Source organism: Ananas comosus, linkage group 1, assembly GCF_001540865.1.
Source record: "Ananas comosus cultivar F153 linkage group 1, ASM154086v1, whole genome shotgun sequence".
Classification (NCBI taxonomy): Eukaryota; Viridiplantae; Streptophyta; class Magnoliopsida; order Poales; family Bromeliaceae; genus Ananas; species Ananas comosus.
This window is the reverse complement of record NC_033621.1, coordinates 6,050,979-6,069,936: the sequence shown is the minus strand read 5'-3', so window position 1 is coordinate 6,069,936 and position 18,958 is coordinate 6,050,979. Positions and strand designations below refer to the sequence as shown.

At 37.1% G+C, this 18,958-nt stretch overlaps 1 protein-coding gene across 1 annotated transcript; it reads left to right on the top strand.

Annotated features, from left to right (window-relative positions):
• Nucleotides 3,099-14,234, top strand: LOC109711193 (NADH dehydrogenase [ubiquinone] iron-sulfur protein 1, mitochondrial). Its single transcript, XM_020234124.1, has 5 exons — nucleotides 3,099-3,666; nucleotides 3,813-4,059; nucleotides 5,434-5,728; nucleotides 10,798-11,172; nucleotides 13,115-14,234. Exons 1-5 carry the CDS (start codon nucleotides 3,240-3,242, stop codon nucleotides 14,012-14,014), a joined length of 2,244 nt encoding a protein of 747 aa, XP_020089713.1. The 5' UTR covers nucleotides 3,099-3,239; the 3' UTR covers nucleotides 14,015-14,234.

Sequence of the window (18,958 nt, the reverse complement as noted above, 5' to 3'; positions counted from 1 at the left end):
CCGTTAATTCTAGTTAGCAAACAATCCAATTTAAGCTCTGCTTTTTTCTTCCTCAAACCAATGCCAATTTTGAATTGGACTAACTAATCTGTTGCTGTACCCGCTGCCAATGTAGAACATGTTACTATAGCTATTACTGCAGCTTGTTGCTACTGGCAGCATGGTTGCTGTTGCTACTCTGGTGGTTGTTGCCACTAGTGGCTACAACTGATGCTGAGCTTGTCACTAGTTGTAGGGAAATAGAATTGGTTGCCGGCTATTAGCACTGTCAATGCAAAGCTGCACCTACTGCCACAATGCTGCTGCTCCTGCTAACTACTAGCTGCTGTTGGACAGCACCATCAAGCTACAATACGCCGAAAATTTCAGCAGAGAGGGAGGGAGAAGAAGGAGAAGAAAGAAATAGAATAGTATTCTCAGCTGGTTTACTACAAGCCAAAATCCTCAATCAAGTAAGTTGGTGAAGGTTAAGTTAAGCCCAATGCACTACTTAAGTGCACTAACATATTCCAGCTAAAAGTAACTTGAGTTTTGGAATCATTTGTGGCGTCAATTTCATGTCAAAATCATAGTCATTCCGCCGGTTAAGTTTTCGAAATACTACAAATTTGGTTTATATTTGTGAAGTAATAAACACATGTAGTTTTTTTTTTTGAGTCGTTATTTCTCAATTTTATTAATTATAGTTATTATTTTTATAATTACATACTAAACAAAAGAAAGAAATTGGTTAGTTTTACACAATGAAGCAAAAAATAGTTTTAACTTGCACTTTAGCTCTCAAATTTAATTTAAATTTATTAAAGAGTTGAGACTATAAAGATCAAAACTCAATAGAATTGTTTGTCCTGAATTCACTATTATTTTTAATTATCAAATATAATTTTGATTAAGACCGTTAGGTCAACAACCACAAGTATTAATAAATAATTTAAATTTTTTTAAGAGGAACCGAAGATCTGAACAAACATTTCAGAAAAAAGTAAGTGAAAAAAAGAGAAACATGAGATATGGACTATTGTTTATAGGTGTTGTCTTTGGTGGGAGTTGGATGTGAAGAAAGGGCAACTCGAGATAGTACGATAGTTGTCAGCAATGTATATGAGAATAAATAAGATGTAAAGAGCAGAAATTTAATAGGACTTTTTTCTCTATAACCTTACAAAATTTTGTAATTGGGTAAATAACCTATTCAAAAATGTAATTGGCAAAACAACCCTTATTTTGTCTACTAGATGCCACATAAGAATTTTTTTAAAAAAAAGCGGTTGATCATTCGCTGTTTTAATGAAGACGACGAATGATTACCACCTTCATAATTACCCTACAAAATGATAAATCGTTCACAACCTTATGTAAGGCGATGAATGATTCATCGCCTTTAACCAGTTTCTGTACACCTATCATGGGTGTAAAACCTGTATAAAGACGACGAATGATTCAACACTTCTATTAGGTAATTATTGCCTACTTTGTCTACTTCATTGTGCGCTCTCTCTCTTTGTCACACACAGACTTATTGCTCTCTTTCTCTTTCCTGACTTGTCATCTGCTTCTCTCGATCGCCGCCGCCGTTGCTGTGCGCCATCGCTCTCGTCGTCATTGTGCGTTACCGCTATTTGCCTTCCCACATTGCTCTCACTCTTTCTCTCCTACTGTGCTTGTGCTCATCTTCGGTGACGTGCACCGTCGCCGTCCGCCCTCGCCGTCGACCTTGCCTTCACCATCACCCTTGCACGTGTAGGTAGCTCTCTCTAACTTCTGTGCTAGTTGTTTTTGAAGAGTTTGGCNGGCTCCACACACAGATCAAACACTCGAATCTTGCAATTTGCTAAGATCCAGTGTATTACACCGGGGGAAGGGGTTAGGGGGTGGCAGTAGGGTGGTTGTACTTGGCATGCGGTGGCGACATTCGGGTGGGGTGGTTGTGCAAGGTGCGGTGATGGGGTAGTGGGAGGCAATGGATTTGTGAAGGGGGATGCGGTTTGGGGGGAGAAGGCATGATAGTAGGTAGGGAAGGAGTGGTAGTGGGAGGCAGTAGATTTTGAGTGTCCCTTTCTTTTTTCATGGTCATATATCTTTATGGTTAAGGAATGAAAAAAAATCTGAGGGAGGAAAGGGAAGGAGTGTTGCAGCTTTAAACAATTGAAGGGGTGGACCTAACTATATGAATAGTGGGAAGGAGTTGGAGGGTGGACTACCACCCTCTTTGATTGTCGTGCAGGAGTTTAGTCTAAAGATAGCAAATGATTCACTGTCTACAACAGTCGATGGAGTGGAACCAATCACATGAATGGCAAGAAAGCATTTGGGAAATTGGTCATCACCCTATTAGATTACTGCATAGAAGTTTATAACCTAAATAAGCCGAATGATTCACCATCTTTAAGGAAAAGGGCGAATGATTCATCTCGGTGAACCATTCACCATCTTCTGTAAAGGTTGTGAATCATTTGCCGTCTTTAGGCAAAACTCTTGCACAGCAATTAAAGAGTGTATCATTCACCGTCTTTTGTGTATCTTCGATTCTTGACCCTTATGCATCTACAAAGTTAAAGTTTTATATAGCGTTAAGTGTCAACCTATTGAGAGCGGTGAATATATTGTTTATCGCCTTCATGAAGGCGGTAAACGATTCATCGCATTTGTGAGAAATTTAATAGGCGGTGAGGTGAATCATTCATCGCCTTCATGAAGGTGATGAACAATTCACCATCTTTAAGAGGTAATTTCATTCTGACATTTAGTTAGCAAAAGGAGGGTTAATTTGCATTTTTTTTATAAAGTCATCTACTTAATTACGAAATTTTACGGAGTAATTTCGAAAAAGAGTCCAGTTTAATACATGAGTAATAAAATTAAAGAATTTTTGCGAATAGAGAGTAAAAACTTAATATACGGCAATTTTAATAAAATAATAAAATAAGTAAAATATACTTATTATTTTGAGATTTAATTTTTTAATTAAATATTTTTAAAATTTTAAAGGGATACAATAGCAGAATTAAATCCTCCTAAAAATCGTCTTCCAATTTGTCCAATCACGTGCCTTCCACGCGCAACCCGGAGCATATTAATACCATCCGGCCGGGCCTCACTCTCTCTCGGCCCTCCCCCCGCCCTCTAGCTGAGTCCATTTTCGTGAGCCCTTCTTCTCTGTATTATTCTACACAGCCAGATAAAACTGCTCTTCTCCCTTGCGAGAGAGAGAGAGAGAGAGAGAGAGATTGAGAGACGAGATGGGCTTCGTCCTCCGAGCCCTCCGACGCTCGAAACCCTTCCTCCAGTCCCAGCTCTCCCGTCGGAGCCCTAACCCTACCCCTCTCCGATGGATCTCCTCCACCTCCGCCCTCTCCAAGCCCGAGTCCTCCGCCGCGGCCGAGCCGGAGCCGGTCCCGGCCCCGGAGCGGCCGAGGACGCCGGTGGGCGGGGCGCGGCTCCACTTCGCGAGCCCCGCGGAGGCGATCGAGGTGTTCGTGGACGGGTACCCCGTGAAGATCCCCAAGGGGATGACCGTCCTCCAGGCCTGCGAGGCTGCGGGCGTCGACATCCCCCGCTTCTGCTACCACAGCCGCCTCTCCATCGCCGGCAACTGCCGCATGTGCCTCGTCGAGGTCGAGAAGTCCCCCAAGCCCGTCGCCTCCTGCGCCATGCCCGCCCTCCCTGGTCCGACCCCATCCCAACCCCAACTCTTCTCGATCCGCGGCTAATTCTTTTTATCTCTCTCCTCGGTGCGGTGCGGCGTGTGTTTACTCTGCTGCCGTTTCTTTCTTCTTTTTCTTTTTTTTTTTGTGGGGGGTTGGTGTGGGCAGGGATGAAAATCAAGACGGACACGCCGGTGGCGAAGAAGGCGAGGGAGGGCGTCATGGAGTTTTTGCTGATGAACCATCCGCTGGACTGCCCGATCTGCGATCAGGGAGGGGAGTGCGACCTGCAGGACCAGTCGATGGCCTTCGGGGCGGACCGCGGCCGGTTCACGGAGACGAAGAGGTCCGTCGTGGATAAGAATCTGGGACCGCTGGTCAAGACGGTGATGACCCGATGCATCCAGTGCACAAGGTCTGATTACTTCTCTTTTTTGTTTTTCCTTCTTTCTGTGACGTTCTCTTTTGAGGGCCAAACAAATTCGTTTGGGTGGAAATGTAATGTAGATCAATCAAAGTTTACGGTGGCATGAGTGTTTTATGATCCTGCTTTTACGGTACGGTGCAAAGCTAGGCAGGTAGACCTAAAATGGGATAATTACAAAGGAAATTGTAGCATGCGGTTTGACAACTATGTTGTCAATGGTAGTAATGGCGTTCATTTTGCTGCCTCTTATAATTGCTGGGACTATAACTCTTAGTATATTACCGATAAATGTTGTTCGGTGCTACATTTTTTGGAACTATGCATCAGCTTATTATAGAGGAGAGTTTGGTAGTTGAAGTTGAATGATGTTTTCATGCCCTTGTAAGATCTCTTGCTTTTCTACTAGTATGCATAAAAGCGGAGTCCTTTGAACGCTGCCTCTCTTAATCAATGATCAGGAGAAAGATCCACTATTATGCTCATATTTATAGCACATGTTGTTTTTGTATCCTTCACAATCATTTTGTTTGTTTTGAACGTGGAATTAAGTTTCGCTAGCTGACAAGTGTAGTGTATGTCATCTTCTCAACAGTCAATCAGGGAATAGAAGGGTAGTTTCTAGCTGAAAAATCTAAACAGGATTTGTTTGTTCGACTAGTTTCTATGTCGTTTTGGTCATTCACAGTAGCCATATGATTCTAAATGTTGAGTTAAAGAGTTTCTGACTGCTTCCACTGTAAAGGAACTTTTATCTCTCTATCGGCTGGTTGTTTCTTCAAATCTGGTTAGTCTTCAGTTTGCTATAAAGAAAGAAGGGAAAAAAAAAACAAGAGGAAATGTTGAACAAACAATCTCCTCCTTTAGCACCTTTAACTGGCCATTTACCTGTTTGACTCACTGGAGATTCAGTTTCATCAGATTTATGCCCGACAAGAGCCTAAATATGGTCTGAATATAGGTTTGCATCACATTTCTGGTTGATGCACTCCCATTGTCCACTTTCTGTTGTATCACCTTTGGTAATACAATGCGGATCACGCAATCGCACTGCTGTCCATAGAGTGAACATCAAGTTTTGCAATCCTCTTTTTCAGCTAAGGGAACTTTGTGCTCACTACTAGTTCGACGAATGGCCACAATTCCTTTGGATTGTTGTTGAACCCATAGACTGAGAAAATGTCAAGTATAGCAGACATAGAAAGGGCATAATCTAGGTTGAGTCATAACAATATATCAGTAGCGACTCCATTGTAAATACTTGACACTTTCTAAATGCTCATATATGCTAATGATTATCTATTTAAGTTTATTCCTTTTGTGTGGTGGTTTGATCATAGCAATGGCTCCTTTGTTTTGTTGCAGGTGTGTTCGGTTCGCAACTGAGATTGCTGGTGTTCAAGACCTTGGCATGTTAGGCCGTGGTAGTGGGGAGGAAATAGGGACGTATGTGGAGAAACTTATGACAAGTGAATTATCTGGAAATGTGATAGATATCTGTCCTGTGGGAGCTCTTACATCCAAGCCTTTTGCTTTCAAAGCCAGAAACTGGGAATTGAAGGGCACAGAAAGTATTGATATTACTGATGCAGTTGGATCGAACATAAGAATTGACAGCAGAGGCCCAGAAGTTATGAGGATTCTTCCACGTCTAAATGAGGTTTCCACTCTCTTTCTTTTCTCTTATTTGAGTGATTTTAAATCCGATGGTTGCCTCATACTTATCTGCTATTCTTTTTTACTTTTTTGTATCCTGTAAATTTAATTATGAAGAACTGCAAGAGGGGCCTTTCTCCTGACTTTGCTTTCAAATTCTTTGGAAAAATAAGTGTCTCCCTCTAAAGTTTCGTGATCCGATGTCTTGCCTTTGAGTTGGTATATTTGATGAGTAAGCCTTCTTTACTATGTAACTTTTCGTAAATTCCACGTAGCTGAAGTGGCGTGTTAGTGCTCACCAAAAAAGACTTCCTTGATACCTTCTTGTGCTGTACTATGTTTCTGTTTCCTTTTTATTTGTATTGTGTTGCATCTTTTTATAACATGACCATGGACAACATATTCAAGTGGGTTTGTAAATATATGTACATGTGTTGTCTGAAGCACACAGTATGCTTGTAGCAAGGTTTAAAGTGCCGTGGTACGGGGGCGTGCCACTGTCTGCCTGGCACGGTACGGCACCGGCACGTTTCCGTGCTGACACATGGTACGCTTGCGTACCGATGGATACGTATGACCTCCTACTGGCACGCTTTGGCACGGACTTATTTTAGTTTTTTTAGTTTCAATAAACTCTTATAATATTATTTTGAAAGATTTAATCAAATAATTATGAATATTTGCTATATATAGCTTACTATACTCATCAATTAACATACTTGTAAGCTTTCTTGTATGTAAAGTATAACTATATCTGATGAAGAATAGAAATTTTTACAGGTTAGAATTTTTAAAATGCAAAGACACCTTTTTTTTCTTTTTTCTTTTGACCATATTACAATCTTTCTTTTATAAAATACAAAAAAATAATTTTAAAATAATTTTAAAATTTTTTTCAATTAATTTTTTCAAAAAATTAGTAGAGCTATCAAAAAATTAAGCGATAAATTATATGACAAATAAATTAAATAAATTTAAGTATCAATTAATTTAATTTAATTTTTGATTTTATCAGTATTTTCAATCTTCTAACGCAAAAATAAAATTTTATGTTTGATGTGTCTTAAAATTTATTTATTGAGTTCGATTTTGTTTTCCTAATTTGGCAAAAGTTTCGCGGTGCGACAAATTTTGATAAAATAATTGGTGAAGAAAAAATGGATGTCTGTGGTGAAAGCGGAGGGATTGGATATGTAAATTAAAAATTTGCCTTATATTGATAAACAAAAAAAAAATTAAATTATAATTTTTTTGACTTGCCTAATAAATAGATCTTCGATTTGTAATATTTTTTGAGGTTGTAGGGTACCTAGAATGCTTCGGGTACCTCAAAAAATAAAACTAAAAGAAAAAAAACAAAAAGCAAAAAAACTTTTTTTGCACAGTGCACGGCACTGTGTCGCGGCACGCATCACCGTGCCGCTCTGTCTCGTGCGGAACGGCCCCGCGTGCCGCGGCATGGAGGGGGGGTCCGAGACCCCCCCTGTACCGTGCCCCTTTCTTGGTGGCATGGTATGTGCGGCACGGCCGGCACTTAAATCCTTGACTGATGGGAATGATATAATTGCATCATTTCAAACCANTCGTGCCCCTTTCTTGGTGGCATGGTATGTGCGGCACGGCCGGCACTTAAATCCTTGACTGATGGGAATGATATAATTGCATCATTTCAAACCAATTTCGATTGTGAACTATGACTACACTGTAATTGCTAATGTGTATGCGCTAGTGAAATACAAGTTCTGTATATTAATGTTTTGGTGCGTCTTATTGGCCTCAAGCTTCAAACTGTTCTATTGTTTCGGAACTCTTCCCACAAGGGCACGGTCATTATTGTTCTTGACATACTTAAGCCCTGTTTGGTATCATTGCCATATTTCTTTAAAACCACAATACTATTCAATAGCGTATGGGTGGATGGTGGGGTGCTCATAATCCACACATTCAAGGGATTTGTTTGCCAACAAAAAGCAAAATCTCTGTAGTAACATTTTATTCGCTTTTTGAAGAAGATGCTTTCCACCATCCAATCAGACCGCCTAGGAACATAGCCAATGAGGACAAGAGTAGGGGAGTTCATTCGCTGGCACATCCAACCGCATAGAAATCTTGTTTGTGAAATAAAAAAAAAATCTGCAACAATAACAAACAGGGCCTTCATTTCTTATTTTTCAGTTTATCTTTTGGCTCTGGAATTTTCCCCAACTAATGAATGATGTCCTCTGCCCAGTTTTACCACATTTTCATGGCCATAACCTGCACATTTTTTGCTTTCCGTCATTGATACTGAGACAGGTTGAGCTCTTCTATAAAAACTAACTGCATAATGCTGTAACATCAAAATTTGATTGTAAGTTTTGTTTGTAATACATGGCCGTAGAACTATTACAAAGCTATTTCTAATGTTTCGTCTTGCTTAAGCTTCCCTTTGTTGAGTTTTGATGGAATGAATGGGCTCCACTAGCATGTAACTTTTCTCAGTCCCTATTTCCATTGAAATAGTTTGACTTTCAAAAAGTTATTATCTGATGTCCTGTGGATTCTAAGCAGGCCTAGACTTCACTGGATTTCACTTTTCATGATATACATCAGCTTTAATATGTTCTACATGCTAATTTCTGATATCATTTACATGTAGAGGTGATTGGGTTATCAATAATATGTAAAAGGAGCAGTACTTTTGATCTTAATTCTTTCAGGCACAAATTCCCCAGACCAAGATTCAGATGCATTAGTTTCATCTTTCCTTTTAATGCTTAAAACTTATTAATCATTCTCTTTTATTAATGCACTGAGTATTATCTTTGGATATATTTTGGCCAGATTGAATGTGGACAATAATTCTAGCTTTAATGATCAAAATATCTCATCATTTTATTATCATTGTTAATCAACTAGATGTTTTATTCTTTGAAATGCTGCTTAGTTCTGGTTACTGCAGTTCGCCTTAAAAACCATAGTTCCTACTTGAATATTGAGAGCAACTTATTTTAATTCTTTTGCTCATAATTATTGGAGTCCATAAAAGTTTCCTTAAATTAGAACAGTGAAGGCTAGAGAAAGTAATGGCAATTCATATTGAAGCATTTATTAAGCCTGAAGTGGTGAATCTTTTTAAGTAGTTCTACTTCTACAATTTGTCCATGATTTGCTAATCTAGGTAAAGGAAATTTATTCATTTTGGTTCTTTGCTGGTTTGTCATGTGGATATGGGTCAGGAAACAAACTTAAGTATGATATTAACTCCTGCTAGTTTGGCTGTTTTACTTAAAAAACCTCGCTAGTAGCTTCCTTTAAAGTAGCAAATAGAAATTCATGCCTTGTTTGTGGAGACAACTTAGCCCTACTGTACCTTGCAAATCTCTCTATGTAGAATCTATTTGTAGCGTACGGTAGCTACTTCAGCTCTGCTTTCGTTGGAAGGGAAACTGTCTGTTTTACCCCGTTATATTGCTTAAAATTTTTCTTGCTGGATATGCTGCAAAAGGTTCATCAATATAATTGAGCGACGTGATTCCTACTTTCAGTGAGCTATTTATATCTTGACTCTCATCCTTCTATCACTGTGCTTCTCAGTCTAATGCTCTTGTTTATGTGGCGATTTGCTTAGTCATCTCTTTCATACTGAAGAATGGTTTCTTAGAACAGAAATTATTATAATTTATTCTGTTTTTCTCTGATGTTTTGATCAATGTGCTGGTCTCCATACAATCTTTGTTGGTGTTAAAACATTCTCTGTTTGTCAATTTTTTAAGTATGGGTTCCTAACCCATTCTCGTCAGAACTTATTCCTTACTAAATGACTTCTCAAAAGTTCAAGGCATAATAGTCTAAATCTTTCAGTTACTATTAACACCTGATGAGAAAATGGAGTCTAGAGTACATTTTCCTCTTAATTTTGCGACTTAGGAAAATACTTTCTCCGTTAGAAAAGGAATGGCTTAGAATGGGCAAGATACCTCAGTTAATGAGTAACTTTAAATAAACCCTAAAATTAATTGAAAACCGCCTATCCCTTTGTACAATCTACTTGTTGCTGGTGACTAGTTCTGTCTCTTGCAGGTGTTCTTTTTATCTTGCAAAACCTATGTTTTAGAAAGGCACTATGCAGTATGTGGGTGGTCAACCTACCACATATTGGATAAGCGGTATGCGGGTATGCGGACACATTTGCGTTTTTGCTACTAATATAATGTTAAGAAATATTATTGCAATTGCAAAAAATATATAATTGTGTCCTAATGTTAGAAATAAATAGATGCACTACAAATTAGCTAAAAACGTATGATGAGTAATAATTTTTTACTAAACGCAATCATTGTAGCTATCCAAGAAATTAACATAATTAAATATCTTCGCAAATAACATGTACCAATTGTAAAATAATATGCTAACATTTAGATGTATAATCATTATATACGAATGACTAAGATTTCTTCTTCTTTTCCCCTTCGGATGGCTTAGGCTTGATCTCAAATGGATACCAGATCTGAATTTCCAAAAATCTGACCTAATTTCCAAAAACAAATTTTATGGGCTCATAAACAATATGCGGCTGCATATGCGGTCTATACGGCCGAGTAGACTGCAGTTTAGAACTATGTGCAAAACAATGACTAAGGAATATCTTGACTTATGAAGGCTTAGCTAGATTTCGGCATCTCTACTACTAGCTTGATTAAGTCTGTTGGGCTATTATAAAATCAGCAGTGAAATCTTCTTTGGTTGTACATAATTGCCAGATAACTGTAATAGTTCGTTGCATTATGCATTAGCTGCAACTAAATCTCTATTAAGGAGATGATATGATCGATTTTAGTATTCTTATGCTTATAATTTGGTTGTTCTGGACACAATATATTTGCTGTAGCACTTGTTGCATCTCAAAGTTAGAATTTGTCAGTTAACCTAAATTACCTTGCTGTGTTTAGTTTAGGCTTTAAGTTGTTGAAATTGTGGTATTAGTATTACATAAGTTATTATGTACAAAATAGACTGCAGTCAACCAATAATCTTATATATACTAGATGCAAAATTTTTCTCAATGAAGTTCTTATTATTAATATTTTGTAGGATATCAATGAGGAATGGATCTCAGACAAAACAAGATTCTGTTATGATGGGCTTAAGAGGCAAAGACTAAACGACCCTATGATTCGTGGTCCTGATGGTCGTTTCAAGGCTGTGACATGGCGTGATGCCCTAGCTGTTGTTGCTGAGGTTGCACACCAAGTAAAACCAGAGGAAATTGTTGGAATCGCAGGCCAGCTCTCCGATGCTGAATCTATGATTGCACTAAAAGATTTCTTGAACAAAATGGGTTCAAATAACGTACTTTGTGAGGGGAATGGTCCGAGTCTCCTAGCAGATTTGCGGCCCAATTATCTGCTGAACTCAAATATTGCTGGTCTGGAAAAGGCTGATGTTTTCCTTTTGATTGGCACTCAGGTACTGTATTTTTCATCTTATTGGTTGGATGTTCTATTTTATGCTTTATTGGTTGGCTTACTGTAACTTGTTAGTATGCACTTTTATACCTGATTTTTCATCTGCATGCGTATTCTGAAGTAGTTATGCAGATAAAAGCATTTTCCTTCATAATGGATATTCGGTTTTTAACATACATTAAGTTATACCATCAAGCTTTCTCGCATTTCAAAAGAGTTTCCTTCTTCATATGGAAGCATGTCTTTTCTGTGGATGATTTTCTTGTTTTAGCCTGCTAATCAGTGAATTTTTTGGCTATATTAATTTCGTAAAAAACACAAGTGCTAAGATCACTGTTAAAACATTGAAAGGCTACTTAAAACTTGGTGTTGGTCATTTTTAATATGTTAAGCAGAATTGCAAGTTTGGCATTTGGAAAAAAAAATGGTCAAAGCTAAGCCAAAAGTTTGTTTAATCCAAAAATATCAGTTAGGAGTTATTGCAGTAAATAAAATATAAAATACATGGAACTGAGAATGTAGAATGTAATATTGCTTATCTATTTATTTTATTTTCTTCCATTTTCAGGGTATGGAAAGGTTGCAGTGGAACTCAATATTTATTTTAGCGATAGGTTGACCATAATTTGCTTGAATAATTTGAGTAGCATGTAGACTATTCATGATTTCTTATAATTTCCTTGCTAACATTTAGGCCCTGTTTATTCCGTGTGAGGATTTTCTAGTATGATTGTAAGTAAGGAGTGTGATTTTTGCTTTCTCAAAGGTTTTGCTATCCATGATTTTGTAGCATAGCATATTTCACCTATGAGGTGATTTGAGGTGATTTAAAAATGACTTGAAGTCCGAATATGATATTTCATTCTAAACATTTGATCACGCTTTTCGTCAATCAAATGTACAATTTTCTTGAGTAAATCAGGGGAATATACCGGAAAGGATTTTCATGCATCCAAACAAAGCCTTATAGACTACTGAATAATTTTGGAAATATTCTTCCGACCCAAAGTACTTGATTGGAAATTTTTCAAAATAATAGGAGAATTAACATAATATACTGTTAAAAATGGAAAATAATGCTTAGTTTATACCGAGATCAGTCAGATTAAGGATTCGTTGGTTTTTCAATGTGTGTAGCCACCAAATGCACGGGATCAGGGCTTCGTTAAAACAATTATTGACAGCTTTCAGTGAATGTAACAAAGTTTGGTAATTTAGCTACTTTAGGAAGTTGGGATGCATTGGAATTATGTGGTTGTGTTGAAAACTCAAGAGGGTTGAGGGTAACATACAAAATATTAATCGATAGGCTTATCATGAATCATGGTTAGAAACTTACAAGCCTACTTAACATTTTTTGTTTTTCTTTTGATGAATGTTTAGGAAATGTATTTGATATGTATTCATGAAATATCTGACCATTTTCTTAACAACATGGACAGTGCTAGAATGTTAAAATATCTGTGCTTCGTAACAAATATATAAGGTAATATGTTTTCCATTTACATTTTTCACAAGTTTGTCTCAGTAAAACCTCTCTTGTTGGTCCTCAATTTTACCTTCCCTTTTTAGATTTATTATTTTCCATGAATATCTTTAAGAAACAAGTTCTAATTTTTTTTCTTTTTAGTAGCTTGTTTGGGTAAATTATCATTGCTCTAATTTGACTTTGTTTTTACTGTAAAAACCGTCTACCATGTGACTTCAGTTCTCAAGGTGAACAGTTTTTCAAAAATCTTGTGCATCATGAAATTCATTTTGGCTATTAACAACTTATTATGACTAAGCTCACAAAATTCTTCTAGATGTGCCTTTTGTTGAAATTTTCATCTGCTGATTTTTATTTCACTTAGCAAATTGAATGTTTCTTAGTTCTTACTAAGTTTTCCAATTGATCTTTACTCTGACATCATGTTGTGCACTAACTTCCATAAAATGCACAGCCAAGAGTTGAAGCTCCCATGGTGAATGCAAGAATCCGAAAGACAGTTCGAGCTACCCAAGCGAAGGTTGCGTATATCGGCCCAACCACCGACTTCAACTATAACTATGACCACCTCGGCAGTGGGCCCCACACCCTCCTTGAGATCGCTGAGGGCCGCCACCCCTTCTGCTCAACCCTCCTCTCGGCAAAGCACCCTGCCATCATCGTTGGCGCTGGACTATTCCAACGCCAGGACTTTTTAGCCCTCTTTTCTGCCATTGAAGCCATTGCTAAATTTGGCAAAGTCATTAAACCCGACTGGAATGGTCTCAATCTCCTTCTCCTCAATGCTGCCCAATCAGCAGCACTTGACCTTGGCCTTGTTTCAAACCATAATGAAAGTATTCCGTCTGCAAAGTTCCTTTATTTAATGGGGGCCGACGATATAAACCTAGAGAAGCTTCCGGACGATGCTTTCGTGGTCTACCAAGGGCACCATGGTGACAAAGGTGTGTACCGTGCTAACGTAATTCTCCCTTCGGCGGCATTTAGCGAGAAGGAAGGAACGTATGAGAATACAGAAGGGTGTTCCCAGTGGACGGTTCCTGCAGTCCCCACCGTTGGTGATGCAAGAGATGATTGGAAGATCGTCAGGGCGCTTTCTGAGGTGGCCGGGGTCTGCTTACCTTACGATAATATTGGAGCTGTTCGGGCACGGATAAGGATGGTGGCGCCCAATCTACTGAGTGTTGATGAGAGGGAGAGTTCTACGGTGTCGGTTGAGATGAAGCCTCCGTTTGCAGAAAAGTTGAGCTTGGCTCCATTCAGAAAAGCGGTGGACAACTTTTATATGACAGATTCGATCACTAGGGCTTCGAAGATCATGGCTCAATGCAGCGCTACGTTGTCGAAGAAGTGAGGAAGTTGAGCTACTTCATCAAGCTATTATTGAAACAATTGTTCGTTTCACTCTTTTATATATTGGAAATTTGTCAGTTAACTGAGTTCCAACTCTTGGACTGTGCTGCATAACTAGCAGCAAAAACCTAATTATGCTTTTTCCTGTGTATTGTAATATGAGAGGCAGAGCCAACTTGAATAAAGTGAGAAGATGCTTAGAAGATGCCTTTTTTTTTCCCTTGTGATGCGTGAAACTGCGACCGACGCTTTACTTTTTGTTCTCTCTTTGGCTGGTTTTTGTTCATAGATATGAAATTACAGAATCTTGTTGGTACATGACCACCTAGCGCTTTCACTCTGTCAGTGCTCTTGTTTTACATAGTTAATATTTATTTTTTGAAATTATATATATATATATATATATATATATATATATATGTTTTTCGTTCTGAGAGGAAGGAATGCATGCTTTGAAAGGCATGGAAGGTGTGTAACTCGCCGCTGCATGTTGATAAGTCGATGGTAACTTCCAATGAAGTGAACGGAGATGACAATCCTCTGAAATGTAGGAAACGCCTACCTGTTCTCGGAACAAACCTTGTGGTGTTTTCAGAATCCCTTCTTTCGTTTGGTTGCTCTACAGTACGTGCCGTAGTTAAATTTTGCTATATGCACAGATCCTCTATATAAAGTATTTGAGAGGTTCAAAAGAGCATTTATTTTTGGGAGTAAACCTAAGGAAAAAAACAATTCCACCATCTCGGACTCCCTCTGCCTCCTCCCTCACGTCAAATTTTAAAATTTAAAATTTATTTTATATTTAAAATTTTAAAATTTAAATTCTAGTATTTAACTCTTATATTTTAAAGTTTTAATTGTTAGAAATTATGTGGAATAGTACAGTGCGTATCCAAACAGTTTAAAAAATGCAGCCATAAAATTTTTTGAAATTACAGGATTTTCTATTTCGTCCGGATATTTCAAACCAAAACCGCTGAATATAAACTATATGAAAATGAAAATTATTTTTGTTTACCGGCATGTTTAATTAGGTTGATATGCTTCTTTAATTTCTGGTTTAATTCTTTGTATTTTGGCCCTTTGGAATAGGTAATAATACTACTACATATAAAAGGTAACTCAGCCTCCTTTGATGTGGTACTGGTTCTTTCAGGGAGCTACGTGGTGCAGTTTTTACTTCGTGCTACCTCATCCATTTTTTAATTCGAGAAAAAAGAAGAAACAATTAGAGCAGTTTTAATAGGAGCGACAACAGCTTTTAGAGTTGTCTTCCAACGATCAAATGATAGAATGAAAAAGAAGCCAAGGGAACTCCAAAGAGACTGTGTCAAAGAAACTGCCATAATAAATCTCTGAATTCATTGTTTACTTATTCAGTAGAGGAGAAAACATGCAGCTAATGAAACTATCTGTGTCCAATTTGACTACTTATTTGACCCACTAACATTCTGTTCTAATGTCAAACCCAAATTAGATTTTATAGAAACAAATTAGATAGTGCTGAAAAAGGAATTCTGAACGAGTAGTAAAATAGAATTGTTGGTGTTGAAACAGCCTAAACAGAATTTTGAAACAGTTTTGTGTCATGCTTGGGCTATTACTGAAACAACTTAAAACAGAATTTCGTATTCCTTTGAGCTGATCATATGCATTTCTACATCCCTCTTCTTTGAGCGGACTAGATATGTGACTGTTAGATTTTATACAATGATCAAATTTGACGATAACAAACAAATTTTAGATTTAATTTGTCACTTATTAGTTTCAGATTTTAGTTGGATTTAAAGTGACCCAAGTTGAACTGGAATTGATTAAAGGCAACCATTCAATCAAATTGTTCAAATTGGCCTGGACAAACTCAAATTGTACTAAATTAGATGTAAGTGCCACAATAATAATTTGGAAGACTTCCTTGCAATTTTATTGGATTTGAGCCGGTGAACCGAGTCAAATTGACCAATTCACTTTTTGGGTTTGATTTTAGTTTAACGTCAAATTAGCCATCATTTTTTATAGGGTTAAATGCATTCATGTCTCTGCAAACATAGTGAATTACAAATATATCCATACAAAGTTCAAGTTTCATATGTTGTTCCTATAAAAGTTCTAATATTTTCAAATATGTTCCTCTGGTCTGTTACCGTTATAGAACTGTTTATATTTTAAGTGAAATGTTAATTTTGCCATCACAAATACGTCCCTCCAAAACCGCAATAGTATAACATAAGAGGGGTAAAAATGTCAAGTTATCTCATAAGTTAATCTGAGTTAAGCATTTAACCTTTGGTTAACTAAAGTTTTCTAACGAATTTTAACGATAGGGATAAATTTGAAAACATCAAGATTTTTTGTAGGAACAACATATGAAAGTTGAACTTTATAGGGATATATTTACAATTCACTATACTTGCAAGGACCTGTATGAAATTAACCCTTTTTTAAATATGATGTGAATGAGATGTGATATATGGTACAAATTGAAAAATGATTTAATTATGGCATGATTTTAAAAAAAGTTTAAAGTATGACATAAGGAAGTTCTACAAATATAGTATCAATTTAAAAGCTTTTTACAAATATAGTATGAATTCAAAAATGCTTTATATTTGTGGTATTTTTTCAAAAGCTTTTACAAATGTAGTATGAATTCAAAATTTTTTTATATTTATGGTATTAATTTAAAAGATTTTACAAATGTGGTATAATTTTAAATGAGCTTTCAAATGTAGTAATATTTCAAATGTGTTTGGCAATTCAAATTATTTTGGAATTAATTCAAATACATTTGTAAATATAGCTAAAATTCAAATTAAAATCAATTATATTTTAATCATGCTTTTAGACTTAGGCTGGAATACTATCAATAGCACCAAGCATTTGGTGCTATTAGGTTTTCGGCCCTTGGATTAAAAAATGTACGGTTAGGATGATGTGGGCCCCCTAGGGTTAAGTGAGTTGTTGGTTTAATAGTATAATCTAACGGGTGAAAATAGTCAAAGGGTTAAATCTAGCGGCGGAAAACTTGATAGCACCAAATGCATAGTGCTATAGATAGTATACCAGCTGGACTCATGCTTTTATTCTATTTTTGAAATGATAGCTAGAGCATTTAAACGGGAGCTTGGATATTTATTAAGACACAACTTCAGAAAAATTTTCTAAGTCCTATTTGTTCCTTTATTTTTGAGGTGTATTGAGAGTTGTAACAAAAATCTTGTAAAGATTGATTGTAATATCTGAGATATTTAGAAATGAGAGAATTCAAAAATTTGAATTTGATTTCAAATTTGAACTTATATAGCTAAACATATATATATAGATGTGAGACCCCAGATAGCCCTATATATGAGATATAATAGGGCTAAACTCTTAACCCGGCTTAAGCATTTTGGGTGGTGGCAAGACCCAAGAGGTTAAGAGAGTTAAAGCGTGCTAAGACGGGAGTAATCCTAGGATGGGTGACCCCCTGGGAAGTTGGGGCATCACAGATGGTATCAGAGCCAATTACCAGCCGGAAGTGTGAGATGAGTCTCGGCTGAGCCAGGGTCTGGATGACGGGCTAGCGAGATGAGTCTCACATCGCCTGGTACTTGTAAGTCTGAGCCTAACGAGGACGTCAGGGCTTAAAGGAGGGGAGATTGTGAGACCCCAGATAGCCCTATATATGAGATATAAGGGCTAAACTCTTAACCCGACTTAAGCATTTTGGGTGGTGGCAAGGCCCAAGAGATTAAGAGAGTTAAGCGTGCTAGGACGGGAGTAATCCTAGGATAGGTGACCCCCTTAGAAGTTGGGGCGTCACAATAGAGGTAGGCTGGAATACAATTGATAGCAAAAGGTTTTTTTTGCTATCAAGTTTTTAACTCTTGGATGAGAAATTGTAGTTGTTATCAAGTTTTTAACCTTTGGATGAGAAATTGTAGTTGCTATCCAGTTTTTAACCCTTGGATGAGAAATTGTAGAGTTAGGATGATTTTAGTCTCTTAGGATTCGTTTGGTTCGGGTATAAGCAAGAACTAGTTATACCAGGGATAGGTATAAGTATGGGTTTTCGTAGGAATAAGGGTATTTTTTTGTTTGGATGAAAATGTGGGTATAAGCTGGAACTAGAAAAATTGTGTTTGGATGAAAATGTGAGTATAAGGTGGAATAGTTGGTAGTTATAGATAGAAAATAATGATTTTAACCCTATAATTGAATTTAAAATTTTAAACTTATAATTTTAAATTAAAAATTTTAACTTTTAAATTTTAAAATTTGAAATTAAAATTAAAACTTTTAATTTTCAAATTTTAAATNCAAATATATCATAATATAGAACTAAATATTTTGTTAATATATAATATATCCTCATATATATAAGTACATATCATTAATAACAATATATACTATATCATTTATTTCTTTTAATAGATAAATAATATATATAATTAAATATTTTATTTTGATAATTAATATATCGGGCTTTTGGGTCGGGCTCGGGTCGGGCTTGGACATGCCCAAATAGGCCCAAAATTTTTTCGGGCCTAAATTTTTAAACCCGGCCCGAACCCAAAGTTGTATTTTTAATACCCAAAGCCCGGACCAAACATGGCCCATCGGGCCGGGCCTTGTTTAGGCCCGGGCCCAGTTCCACCCCTACCCGGGAGGGGTGGAACAAGTTGTTCCACCCCCCCAATTTTCCGTTTGGGTACAAGAGGGGGGATAACCCCCTTATTCCCCCTCTTGTACCCAATTAAAATGGTACCTTAGAGTTGAGTTGTCCCCACTGGGTTACAATATTTAATCCAATGGTTAGAAATGATGAAATGAATTGATCCAAAAACTAAAAATTTGATAGCGAAAAAGGTCTTTGCCGAACTCTCTCTCTCCTCCTCCTCTCTCCCATCGTCTCTCTCCCCCCTCTTCTCTCATTTCTCTACTCCTCTCCTCTTCTCTTCTC